This window comes from Triplophysa dalaica, chromosome 19 (genome assembly GCF_015846415.1).
Source record: "Triplophysa dalaica isolate WHDGS20190420 chromosome 19, ASM1584641v1, whole genome shotgun sequence".
Lineage (NCBI taxonomy): Eukaryota > Metazoa > Chordata > Actinopteri > Cypriniformes > Nemacheilidae > Triplophysa > Triplophysa dalaica.
The window spans coordinates 2,787,500-2,802,230 of NC_079560.1; the positions used below are offsets into that span (position 1 = coordinate 2,787,500).

General features: G+C 39.3%; 1 protein-coding gene across 1 annotated transcript; it reads right to left on the bottom strand.

Moving 5' to 3' along the window:
- On the bottom strand, positions 1-14,267 carry agpat2 (1-acylglycerol-3-phosphate O-acyltransferase 2 (lysophosphatidic acid acyltransferase, beta)). The gene is made up of 6 exons (XM_056731881.1): positions 13,203-14,267; positions 8,100-8,233; positions 7,666-7,841; positions 7,213-7,308; positions 2,409-2,481; positions 1-2,324 (listed from the first exon to the last, which is right to left on the bottom strand). The coding sequence occupies exons 1-6, from the start codon at positions 13,391-13,393 to the stop codon at positions 2,167-2,169; spliced, it is 828 nt and encodes a 275-aa protein (XP_056587859.1). The 5' UTR covers positions 13,394-14,267; the 3' UTR covers positions 1-2,166.
- Between the last annotated feature and the right edge of the window lie 464 nt (positions 14,268-14,731).

Consider the following 14,731-nt stretch of genomic DNA (forward strand, 5'->3'; position numbering starts at 1 on the left):
TATAGGAAAACAGACGATTTTATTCACTTTTTTCCTAGATGCTCTTAACACGGGTCATATCCAGAGTTACCACAATCAACATTTTATATAGAATTATCGTCTCATGACTTTACAGATTTACAATGGGCTTTAGCTCAGTTGTGTGTCTGATCATCACACAAACACATTCAACACACACACACACACACACACACACACACACATTCGTACACAAGGCTTCCTGTGAAACGTCTGACAAACCAGAACATTTAAAAGCTTCAATCTGTTCTTAATAGCTTTGGTGACAATCACACAACTTGTACATATTTTCCATATACTATTTCAGGTATGTTTCTTGTTCAGCAAAAATAAGACCAAGAATAATAAAGGCTTTGAAAATGTAGCCTAATACACAACATAAAAAAGGGTCAATAATAGCATTGATCTGTCAATTTGCACTAATAACAAAAATAATCAAAGGGGCATTTGACACATAGTCACAACCGAGCCAAACACCGGTTTTGTGATCTTTTAGCTCAATGAGCCAATTATTACATAATACGTACAATTCAGTCCTCAAATAAGGTTGTACATATTGAATTATGGATGGTATACATTCTCAACAAATAATAAGAATCACAACATCAAACATTAAATAGGATTCACATGGCAATGTCTTTGAACGTGTTATAAATATTAATTGTAATATTTGGCCGTAAAATGTTAATAAATAGGTGTTTAGATTCGTTTTTACATTTTCAGTAGGTACAATATAAAAGTATTTCCTAAATTCTGTTATGCTCTCTGAGAGCTGAAACTTTAGTAAATGTGTTGACAATTTTATCAGGTGATTCAACAAAACTAAACAAGCGAGAAAAACATTCTGTAAGAATAACGTTGAATGCAATCTGAGCTTTTGCATATTTTGTATGGGCCGTTTTTAGATTTTGAGTAAAAAAAAAGAATCCCTTAAACCTTTCAATAACAAGGACTTAAAAGCAAGAAGCAATCCATTGAGATAACGGCACTGGATAGATAATATGTTAGATAATACTTGTTAGATCAGTCATTATAATAGTAGCTCTCTGGTTTTAGGTGATGTTAAAGAAGTATGAATATCATTTCAGTCATGTAGAAGTTTAAAAACGATCAAAAACAGAGAAACTTTGAAAAAAAACGAAACACTGAACTAAAGCCGACGCATTTCCATCCTAAAATCGAATCAAACAATCCTGATCACAGATCAATAATCAATAGTGTTTTTACAACGGTCCGTCATCACGCAGCCCATGATGGCCGTGACACTTTGGACAAATGGCACAGGAAGAAGCTGCACTTGGTAACCCTGACAACAGACCTGTTTGTAACAAACTAACCTTTTGACACTTTTGAGGACAAACAAATGTGGAAAAAGAAAAGATGAAAGCGAGCAACCTCTTGGTATTCCTCTTGACTGTTTAAGAGCGTACACAAAAATACAAATCTAAATTCATTCTTTCAGGTCGATAATTTTCATATAAATTTGCAAAACGAATTGAAAAAATAAAGCGACACCTTTGAGTGCTTCCATTGGCTGAGATGCTCAGGGTGGTTTGAGCACTCCCATTGGCTGAGATGCTCAGGGTGGAATGATAATACTTCGAGTAACCAATAAAAACAGGTGTTGGTAACTGATTTCCCATAATGCAAGCTGATTTCATGAGAAAAAGTGACCAAACATAACTAACGGATTACGTCGATGTAGATCTATGAAAGAAAGAGAGCGAGAGAGAAACCGAGAAAGTCAAAAGGCATGCAGAACAAACACACATCCACAATGTTCTCAGGGTGTCATTCCAGTCTCGACCTGTCGCCGACAGCAGCGCTCCAATCCTAACACAACCATCAAAGACGCACCAAGAGTCACGCCAGCGAAGGTCAAAGGTCACACTTTCCACCGCTCATCGCCCCCTGCATTCCGACAGGAGATCAAATCTAGGCTAAGAAAACATCTGCTGTATGTATTCACGTAAATGCGTGTGTATGCATGTGGCTTTCTGTGTAGGTCTGTGAACATGTATTCCTCCTGCATGAGGACGCCGTAGAGGATAACCAAGCGCCTGGTTGTCATGGTTATCGTCGCCACCATGATGGCGTAGCCATCCTCGCTGTCAGGCCAAATGAAAGAGCGTGTAAGCGGCAGGGCGCTCAGTGATTGGACGGCCCGTTGCTCTGGGGGGGTAGGCCGGAGATCTCCAAAAAAGCAGTGCGCATAATGCCGTACGATTGGTCGGAGAGCCTTGTCACGTCCTCTCCCGTCAATCCCTTTGTCTCGATCTTTGGAAGGACTTTGAGAATGATGGTTCCTGCAAAGTGATTGTTTCTTAGAGTCAATTAAAAAGCACAATGCGGGTCATTTTTGCCACTTGTATTGAAAAGTAAAGACTCACCTGAATTGAACTCTTTCTCTTTCCGTTTGTAGAAGTTGTTGTAGGAGGAGAACACGATGGGTATGATAGGAACCTGGGGGAGGTGGGTTGGGAAATCAATCAGGTATTCAGCAGAGAATATAAACACAAGACAAACACAACTAATAATAGATTTAGAGAAGTGTTCGGCTCTCATGAGAACACAGCTGACTGTGTTGAGTAACAATGTGTGTCCGCTTAAAGGGACAGTTCACTCAAAAATAGAAATTCTTTCATCATTTACTCGCCCTCGAGTCATTTCAAACCTGTATGACTTTCTTTCTTCTGCAGAACACAAAAGAAGATCTTTTTGGAAAACCTTGGTAACTAAACAACATTGGCAACCATTGACTTCCATCGTGTGAACACAAAATCACTCAGACATTTCTCAAAGTATCTTCTTTGTGTTCCACAGAAGAGTCATATCTGGGTTTTGAATGAATTTGCTCGCCTAGATTAGTCGCACATCGCATGCCACACAATACAATGGGATGCGAAGATACTAGGGCTGCTCGATGATGACAAAAAAGATAATCATGATTATTTTGGCTAATATTGAGATCCTGATTATTTAACATGATTACTCATTAACTTTCAGAACAACAGAGAGAATAAATAACTATGCTTTTAAACTGTGATTCAACTGAAAATAAATGTAAAGAAATGGCACAGCTGAACCACTGAAAAGGAAAGGGGTGCGCTGTGGATTTATACCACAAGAAAAGAGAGGATCCTTACAAAATGGAATGTGGCACAATAATGGATTTAGCCCGATTATTTTGTTGTTGTAATAGCTAAAGGCCAAAATTGTCGATTATGATTAATTATCGATTACTTGCACAGCCCTAAAAGATACTCAGTAGTTTATTAAAATCACTGGCAAAATATAAAATGGCATGAAGCACATAGTCCATCTGTATAACACACACTTACACTTTCACCTAAACTAATGAGAAACATCACAGCTCCATTAGTCTGATGTCTGTCTGCTCATCTGGTTCAGGTTACGTTGGCCTGCCGATCATGTTGTGTTATCAGTCTAAATATTAGCATGTATTAATACACACGTGTGACTTCAATGTTTTAAATCTGTATTCTATATTCTGATTTATGACCAGTCACGTTTACCATGAATGAATGTGTTGCGTTTAGCATCTTAACAACATTACTAATTCATTCCACCTGCTCATTCCAAACCTCACTCTCACACACACACATACACACAGGTTTAGGGGGTCTTGGTCATAACCCTGTCCACTCTATCTCATCTCTGATATTTGATATCGACAGAACGATATAACAAATGATCTTATATACACTATACTCTCAAACTCAGACAGTTTATTTGAAAACATTTTAAATAAAAAAACAAATCTGTTCTGCATTTTGAATTAAAGCATTTGTCTGAAACATAAAATTGCAGGTTCAAATATGCGTGAAATGAAAGATAAACTATACACAAATTCTTTCATCATTGAATCGCCCTCATGTCATTCCAAACCTGTATAATTTTGTTGCTTTTGCAGAACACAAAACAATATATTTTGAAGACTGTCGATTACCGAACTTCCATTACATTTCCAGTACATTTCCAGTACATACATATGTAAAATGTATACAGGGCTCCAGACTAACTTTTTTCACCAGGAGCACAGTGGCCCCCAACTGAAAATTTTAGGGGCACAACCAGAAAATTTAGGGGCACATACCGTAAATCAACATGCTAACCAAATCTACTAATTTCCACTGTATTACTAATAAATACTTTAATAATAGATGCAGAAATTACAATGTTCTGTTTCAAATTCAGTGTCACATTTTATTCTGCACTTTTGAAGATGCAACAACAAGGTAAACTGACAGCACCATCGCTGTCATGACAGTACATATAGTAAACAAAATACCATACATTCAGAATAAAAAAAGTGCTTAGTAACAAAGTGCTTAGTAACAAAGTGCTTAGTAACAAAGTGCTTAGTAACCTTTCGGTCATTTCACAGTTACAATGTGACTTTTTTTCGCCACACCAACCTCTGACTCTGCATCATCATCCGATGGTGACACTGTAGACTCTGGCACTGGTACACTAGCCGCAGGTCGGATGAACGAATCAATAGTTCGCTTGCTCATAGCTCAGACACACGCACATATGTTGACCCTGGACGACAAAACCAGTCTTATGGGTAAATTTTTCAAAATTGAGATTTATACACCACATGAAAGCTGACTAAATACACTTTCTATTGGTATATAGTTTGTTATGATAGGACACTATTTGGCCGAGATATAACCATTTTAAATTCTGGAATCTGAGAGTGGAAAAAATCAAAATATTGAGAAAATCGCCTATAAAGTTTTCCAGAAGTAGTCCTTAGCAACGCATATTACTAATGATGGGAAATAAATGAAACTTACACCATTGATTTACCACAGCTTAAACTGTATACACACACAATTTCATAAAAATAATTCTCCAGGAACATATAAAATTTTACACTTGAGCTGGCAACGAATCATCATTAACAGAGGCAGATCTACATGCTAAGATGATGTTTTGTTTACATTTTGTCAGAGCAAAATTGGCATAACTTTGACATAAACAACTCATGAAAACCACTACTTTGTAAAGAAGGTATTTAAGAACGTTTGTGACTAACTGACCTGAACTTTGAAGAATTTTCCCACTCAAGCGGGTTGAATTCTGAGTCCGCAGTGAACACTTTGTATTCCTTCATGTCACGGAGTCGAAGCGATCTAAACATTGATTGAAATCGTCGTCTTCCGTGGCATCCCCTTATGTCAAGCCGGTCTCTGGACATTCTGTATTATCTTCCCAATGATTTGCGAAACAATCATTTACTAGGTTCGTTAAATTATTGCTGTCATCAGCGTTTAGATTGAGCAAACGCGCTTCCATCAGAATCCATGTTTTGAAGCGCGATCATGACGCTGCGCACGTGAGACGCTATAGCAGGCCGTTGCTAAGAGGAAACAGGTTTGTTTTAACACTCTCTATTGGCCTACTCTTGTAATGACATAGAAGAGAGTAGATGAACTTGAAAGCGGAATCTCTTAACTTTACATAGATAGCAAACTTGAATGGGTAGTTTTCATAGAGCGGACAGCAGCGAGTTAAGTTTGTAGGCATGTTTCTGACCATTTTTTGTTCGCGATATTAAGGGATCGACTCACAAAAATAAAGTTTTGACATATTTAGGGTAGGAAATTTACAAAATATCTTCATGGAACATGATCTTTACTTAATATACTAACGATTTTTGACATAAAATAAAAATTGATCATTTTGACCCTAACAATGTATTTTCGTCTTTTGTCAGAAATATACCCGTGCGACTTACGACTGGTCTTGTTGTCCAGGGTCACATATCAGGTTGTGATGATATTTGTCTCCGTTTCCTTCCCACAGATGTTTACGCGCGCTCGATTATCTCTAGGCCCCTCCCCCTCCACGCATTTTAGCCACTTACAGTGGCCATTTCCTATTCTTCTCACACGCATTGGCCGCCTCACAGACAGGCATCACTCAATGAAACGCGAGTGTGTGCTCGCGTCTCGTGAGTATGTTTGCGAGTGTGTGTGTGTGCGTGTGCGAGTGCGAGTGTGTGTGTGTTTGCGTGCGTGTGCGCTCGCGTCTCATTGATTATTTCATTGCTCATTTCATTGATCATTGACGTGCCCCTTCCACGTTTAATGTATAAAAAAATACGGAGGGTGGGGGAGGCAAATTTACTGGTAGCAAATGTGCGACTGGATGTAAAATTCAGTCGCACACTCTCAAATTTTGGTCGCAAAATGCGACCATTTGGTCGCAGTCTGGAGCCCTGGTATAGGATAATGCAATGTAAGTCGCTTTGGATAAAAGCCTCTGCTAAATGCCTAAAAGTAAATGTAAATGTACTTCAACAAACTACAGTTTTAAAAAGGTACACTACAGGGAAGCTACTGTGTTTTGCATTACTGTGACAACATTTTGCATTTACACTTATGCATTTAGCAGACGCTTTTATCCAAAGTGACTGACATACTATACATTTTGTTTCTCGCTATGTGCAATCCCGTGGGATCAAACCCATGACCTTGGCGTTGCTAGGGCCTAGCTCTTACCACTGAGCCACAGGAAAGCCAGATAATTGGGTCAAAAAAGTACTTATAACTATTTAAAATTTATAAACATTGAACCGCATTAACAACAAAAAGCACAGAACGAAACAGGAAGTTATTTATGACCAGGCACCCAATACACCCATTAGGACCTTAACCACCAACAAAATTTGTTTAATTCTCTGGGTGGCCCGGCTAGATTCTCAGCTTTTATAAACTACCCTCAAGCAAGGAAAACACTGTGGGAAACTGTTTCATGTGGCTTTTGGGAATTTATTTCATGTAAAACAAATGCATACCATTGAAAGTATCTGTTGGCAAAGACAATACACTAAAACTACTCAGAATCTCCACACTACACACTATTAAAGATCAAGAGCTCCCTCTGTTGGTCAACACATGATGCACAACAGATGTTTTGGACACTAAACTGACACACAGGTTTCAAAGGTTAACCTTTGAGTTCACGTTGGTTCAAGTTGTGTCAACGTCTCAGATTCTGGTCAGGTAAATTACCTTTGCACCTGAGGATCAGGTCATGTGAAGGTTAAAGGGTGAAGACAGTCAAGTAAGTTTGGAAACGTATGTCCATTCTTTAAAGTCACAACAGTTTTGAGCCTTTGATTTGGAGGTGTGTGTAGGTGGTTTATTGTGTTGCGCTCACCTGTGCTTGTACAGCCAGATGAAACGCTCCCTTTTTAAATGGCAAAAGGTCGCCCTTCTGATTGCGTGTGCCTTCGGGAAACACCCACAGGCGGATCTGGAGGAGGTGGGGAGTAAAATATTTATATTTAAAACTAGATTTGTATTTACTAAAAATACCAGCATATGAAGGGGCACAAAGGAGTTTTAGGTTCAGTGAGATATTAAGATATAAGAAACATTACATACAGAAAGTTCAATAAAATCTTGAATGCTATTAACTATATGCACAACTAAATGGTACTGAAAATTGTAAATTCAAAAATCTCTTAGTATACTGAAATATTGTAAACCAAAAATATGTTGCATTGCCCAAGGCACAACATCACAAACCATGTAGTCTTCCCTCTCTGTAAGTCGCTTTGGATAAAAGACGACTTACAGACTAATGTAAATGTAAGGAATCGGGACACACCTGGTCAGCAAGCACGGTCTTCGCGGCGTCGCCCATGACGTTCTTTGCATCGCTGGTCTTTTTGCGGTTGATGAAAACGATTCCTCCCAGCCAGCAGATCATTCCCACCGTCCCCGCCCATATCAGCTCCTTCTTAGCAATCATGGTACAGCGATCCGGCAGAATCTCCATCATGCCTGCAGATGATGCGATCAATCATGTGATGTCTGGGTGTTTAAGTAGGAAGGAGAAGATTTTAAGGGGGTCTGGGCATGTCTAATTAGGTCTAATTCTAAGCAGCTCTGCCAATTCTGTTCCATACAGTATGTTTAGAACAATCTCGCTGGGATGTCTATATTTACCCCTGTTGTGCGATTGACAGATCGTGATATCTTTCATAATATCGAAACAGGGTTGTGTGCATGTGTGTGTCTGTGTGTGCATGTATTGTTCACCTAGCACGTCAAGTGATGATTGGTGGTTGGAGATGATGACATAAGGGCCTTCTGTCTGTAGATGTTGCCAACCGCTGATCTCATAGCGCAAACCCAGGAAATATTTCACATGTCGGACCAAGAACCGGATGACCCTGAAAAACAACAAAACATTTATTGCTTTGTACACGGCTATGTCTAGTATATACGATGGCCAGTATTTTTATTAGAGTAATAGTGTAATAGTGTAACTTGGGTCTTGACTCTTTATACACCTCTTGTACAAGACATAGTGATGTATATATTCAATTGCATTTCTGTCAATAGATACTTCAAAATTACTCACTGGACCTTTAAATGGAATTGATGATGAGCATTGCAACATCTGTCTATAAAGCTGCTTAAAAAACATGTATATTGTTAAACACAGAGTTTAAAATTGAGATGAATTAAGCTAAATAATACTCTGATAAACAACTTAAGCGATTGTATAATGTTAACTGTATGGCGCGGTGCGACAAACTGAAAGATATTAAAGATACATTATCAACCAGACCTTTGAGCACATTATGGCTTCATATCAGTCCTCAATATGTGGAGCAAGCAAAAGACATGAAAGGTTACACAACCGCACAACTAAACTCAGCACAACACATCTATCATTCACATGCTTATGCCCGGTTTAATATACAAGGCTGAAGGTCTTTGCACATACAGTCCGAAATGTTCGTATGCGTTTTTTCGTATTTGGTTCTCGTTTGTACGGTGCCTCTGAATTGTTAAAAATGCCACTCAAAATGCTTGACAGATGAAAAAACGCAGAAAATCGAACCCAGTCCGACGAAAATATCGGAGGCAGTGTGTAAATGTGATTGACAATATTTATTTTTTAACACGCAGAAGTTTTCGACGTGCATTTCGGACTCAATGTGCAATGTGCTTTAGCCTTGGCCAGGACTATGCCTTAGTTCATTTATGCTATCTAAGTTGCTTTTATTAAAATGCTGTAGAAAAAAAACATTACTGATGTGCATCTTGAAACAAAACAGGGAAAGTTATTTTCAGTTAAGACTGCTCAAAATTCATTTTAGTCTTGGACTAGTTGTAAGCCTTGCCTATGAAAGTGGGGCATTAAGATCAGGAACTCTGCTTCATTACCATGTAATGAGAGCGGGGTTTAGAGAGTTGTCAAACTGTGCCAGACTGACTCGTTTACAATGATTTCTAAATATTTAGAAGGAACCGTGGGTGTTCTGCGTTGTGTTGTCTTAACAAATGAGCACATCAAGATAAGTATGCTGGAGATACAGAGAGACGTTCGCGAAGTGACACCGAGGTTAATGTGCAGAAACCAGTGCAAGCGTGTGATCTTTCTGTTTTCAGATGTGTCTTGTTGAGCGAGGACATTTTCAACTCAAGAATGGAATGACCACATCTCTTCTAGAACCGCAACCACTTGATAACCCGCTGTTGCATTTCTGCATTTGTTTTAGACTAAACTTTCAGCCAATGTATACGGAAGAGGTATCCTAAGGTATCCTTACATCACCTTACACATGCTGACCACACCCAACACTGATAAGCATGAGAGAGAGCGAGAGAGAGAGCGAGAGAGAGAGAGAGAGAGAGAGAGATTAAGCAGGCAAATTAGGCAGATACCCCCCTGATAATACGCATCCAAAAACGTTCCCTCAAATTCTGGACACACCTTAATTCAAGTCCTCCTAACACACTTCAATATGAAGCACTTAAAAACCAAGAGCTGAGACCTAAAGCCAGTCCCATCTGCCATCTGGCTCTGAAACTACAGACCGGCACAACCCAACAAAACCAAATTAGAATAAACCAAATTACCAAAGAAAGTTAAAAGTCATATTTAGATCATTGGGAAAAGAAAAACCAAAGTAAACTAGAATTGTATCGGACTCTAAACAGAAAATACAATCTGGCAGATTATCTCTACCCTGTTGGATATGTAAAACAGAGACGGATCCTGAACAAACACAGACTCAGTGATCACAGTCTGGCCGTAGAGAAAGGCAGACACAGATAAACATGGCTTCCAAAGGAAGAACATGTCTGTGCACACTGTTTCACTGGTGATGTCGAAACAGAGACACACTTTCTCACTTTGTGATCAATTTAAAGATGTGAGAGAGAAACACTTGTCAAAGCTCATGCCAGAGTTTGATAGGTGTTCAGAAACAGAGCGTATGCAGACGTTACTAGACATCCTCAGAACAAACTACTGCCTTCATCTGTTAAAATCAATGCACTTATACACTCTTTACTTTTATTACATTCTCATGTTTCTGCCTGAAATCTACATTTGATATTGATATTTGATTTCCATATTTCATTTTACATATACTTTATTTATATTTCATTCTGTATTTATGTCTTAACACCTTATCTTAATTTAACTTATTGTATGTCTTTCGTTATATGTTCAATGGTTTGGCAATATTGTAAGAACACGCAATCATGCCAATAAAGTTAGCGAAGAGAGAGAGAGAGCGAGAGAGCAAACAAGAGCAAGACAGAACTGGAAATCTCTGAGTGGAACCAGGTCTTTGTGCATGTCAGGGGTCATTCAAAAGGATTAGTTCACCCGAAAATAATTTGTTCACCCTCACTTAGTTCAAAACCAGCATATTAAATTTGGCTTTTGAGAAACGCTACGGTGGTTTGGTGTCCATACAATGGACATCATAGGGGACCGATGTTGTTTCCTTAAAGACATTTCCTCAAAATATCTTAAGAAATTAAGCATATATCCTTTAAACAGTTTCAGTTTGACATAAAACATCACACTAGGTTGTGAAACACAGTTCTAGATCTAGATAACCTTAAAAGAGAAGTGAGGTGATGAAACAGGACACCAGCCGTTGTCATCTATGACATGCAATCTGTTGGTTGATAATATGGATGTTAGGTCATCCTGTTAAATGGAGTAAATATCCATGAGAGAAACATGACAGGACAGATTTGCTTTCCATATAATTTGCATGAACAAACTCCAGTATCAACACAACCCGGTATGTACAGTATTCGCACATGTGACAATACAGTACACTTGATAGTTGAGTACAGTAAATAAATCCACTCAAGTCCTGACATATGAGCTCATCCGTCCTGGGCACATCCGTGTCCAAACAGCCAGTTTAGGAACCAATTTATCTGGACAGATTCACTTGTAAACTATAGTCTTGCCCCACACAGCTGGTTTACAATATCAGGTCGGTATATCAATAACCATAAAAAAAGGAACACACCGTCTTTTATTTTCTGCTGTTAAATAACTGCTGTTATTTTCCGCTTATTACACGGCTCATTTGAATGCTCGATACTGATTGGCCAGTGGCGAAATTCCAAGGGTTGTTATTTTCAAATAACCACCGCTCAAAACTAATAACACCCTGTAACCCGGATGCTGCAAATCATTTGACGGGGCAGTTTAATATTACACAAAAATGAATTATAAATATGTCTTAATAACATATATGATATTTATAAATTATTAAACCAATAATTGCCTGTACCTGACGTTTGCACTTCCTTTCTGACTTTAAAACTGAAACTAATCTGCGTTTCCTCGCTGAAGTTCTGCATTCGCTAAACATTTGCTAATAAAATATGAAATTCACTTTATATGTCAAAAAAATTCTCACGTGGCAAACAGACCCCACTTCGCGTCGGTTCATGATCACACTGCCGGGGCTTATTTCTGCGATAACAACCAGCTGCCTGTACAATATTCCTTACTTATCAATGTGATCATTGTGGCTCATGTATGAACGAACGAACTGTGCAGAAAATGACGATTCTTGACTTGCGAAATAATGGGACGGACGCTGACAGGAACTTTTGTGAGTCAGACCATGGTTTTTAATTTTCATATCACATTATTAATGTGGGTCACACCACAAGGCCACTTTTCATAACAGGTGATCGCATAATACACAATACACAAAGAAGGTTGTGTCCAATCGGTGACAGTGTGTCATTGTTTTACTTGTCATGAAACACAATGACCACCATCTTGTGAGGGCATTTAACTGCTCCTCCCCAGACAGAAAGGCTCAGAAATTGACAAAACTAATTCTTTCAACTTTGTGTCCATGTTTCTGTGAGGTTTGTTAAAAATAGAGCCTTATATAAAACCAAGTCTACGAAATGACTGACTTACAAACAATATTTTGACGGTAAAAATCGTTGTGTCTATGGAAAGTCCTCATAAAACATGTAAACCCAAAGTGCGTGTGTTTGTTAACTGCAAAGGGTTTTAAATGTTGTATATTGTTAAAATGGAAATAACAGTCGCTGTGTTTACATTCCTGCGTTTCGAAACTTACGTCACCGGTGCCGTTACCTTCTAGAACGTTACAAACGGTTTGAAATTGACTTCAGCGCGAAAATTGATCGTCAAACGATGGCGCGGAATCCGCAATTCTATCGATCAGCTGTCAAAACCCGGACCGTTTTGGTTTTAATCCATCTCCCAGAAATCAAATTAACCCTCCACCAGCTGAGCTATGAAACCAGTCCATCATGCCCTCATAACTATGATTAACGTTATTCTAAAAATAGGTCTTAAAATCTAGAACGCGCGTCACTGTTCCGAGTACACATTTACAGTCGTGTTGTCAGAATATCAAACGGGGTTTGGTCGCCATCTCCGGACTGCACGAGACGCTAAACGGCTAGCTAGCGGATTCACGACTGAATAAAAACGCAGTGTGCAAATTTCCACATTTCACTACCATGTAGGTGACGTTGTTCCTCATATGTTGAATCAAACATGGGACACAGAGGCCTGTGTGGGTGCGCTCGCGTGAACTCCGAACATCTGTCCGGGCTCAACAGATGCGATGCATTCCCAAACGCGTTCCGCCTCCATGACGGAAACGTGGGTAACGAACTTAAAATGGGAACCTCAATTTGACGTAAAAACGACAAACCGTTTTCTGCGAGATGCACGTGCAATGGCAACACGTTACACTCTATAAAAACAACAACATGATGGATGGCACCCGGGTCAGCTGTTTTTTTAAGTGTCGTGCTGCACTATAACCTTAAAACCGGAGATTCTGATGAAAAGGCACCGCTGCGTTTTTAACTCACCGCATATTCTCGATGTCCCTCCCGCCGCTTTTCAGAATGCAGGTCGGTATGGCTATTAAGGCCAGAAGCATCATGTAGGCGACATAGAAGCACTTTTTGAAATAGAAGACGAACGTGCTGCTGGTCCAGAACAGGACCGGGAGAAGCAGCAGAACCGGCAGCATCCACAGGGCATCCATACTCGCGGCCATGCAGCACCTCGGGCGTCGAGAAAGGATCCAAGGCCAGCGGTGGAGTGGAGCGACTCAAACCCAGCCTACATCAGATACCACGTACCAGTCACACATTTGAGCAACTTTTGCGATCCTCCTTCTATTCGTTTTCGTAATCTCGTGCGAAGGAGGTGAAGTGTAATAAACAAGAGGGCAGGAAGTCTATGGTTGGTCCAGGCACCGGTTATCTCCGGAGCCACCGCTGCGCGCCGCGGTGTAACCTTTGGCCGCCTGTCGTGTTAGCGATGGTCCGGTTCTTTTGATCAAGTTCGGTCGAATGATTCAGTCGAATCGACTCGCATTTGAATCACAACCGTAGTGAACAGAATTCCTGTTAACTTAATCTATTCTATTATAAACGATGAATGTTTATGAGGCCTGGACTCTGATGGAGTAAACCCGACGTGTGTGACATCTCGAAACCACCAATTATGAACAACAACAAAAAATGTAATCTACATTTTAAGCAGTACTAAAAAGTGTGTAAATGTACTTGGTATCCTTGGTTCGTGGACTGGGAACCATGACGTAAATGCGCCCTCCTTGTTGAATTGTTGTGGCGAGTACAAACAGAATGACTCGAATTAATCGGTTGATCCAAATGAACCGATTCCTCACGTTTGTGAATTGCGTAAGGAAGACCGCTGTGAGTTTGTAGCCTCCTCGTGTGTTTCCGGGTACTGGTTGCTTGTGTTTCCCTGTCATTGCGTCCACGTAATTAATGTTTATATGTTAGTATTCCTTTTGGTCTTTGGATGGTGCAGTGTGCTTTTCAAAGCAGTTTCATTCAAATGTAGCCCTTTTCCAGTACAGTATTTGACATATCTGTAATATATAAAGGAGAACAGAAAATCTTTAGTTCAGTTGTTCATTGTGGGTAATTCTTATAGTTAAACGAAATTCAAATATTTACATTTGATTTAATTTCTAATAGATTCCCTTATTTTTTCAAACAACACACATCGGGGACAGGAATGAGCTGTTTTTGTGTCTGTTTTATGTATTAACTGTTGTTCAAAAATAAACATCTATTTTAGTTTAGTGTGAATAAATTCCCACTTTTTTGTGGTTACTAACTGAGTTCCTGGATGGGAAATCCAAGAGTGTTAAAAGGTGAATAATAACCAGATTACAGATTATAGAAGATGCAGTTAACAGGATTACAAATCTAATCTTTTGTCTAATCTGATAGATCTAAATATTCACGCTATAAGGTAAACTGATCAGAGATCAATGTAAGAGATCAGACAGTTCAACTTAAATAAAGAACTTGTGTGAGGTTTGTAATGCCAATACTCAACATTGAGTTCATTTCAT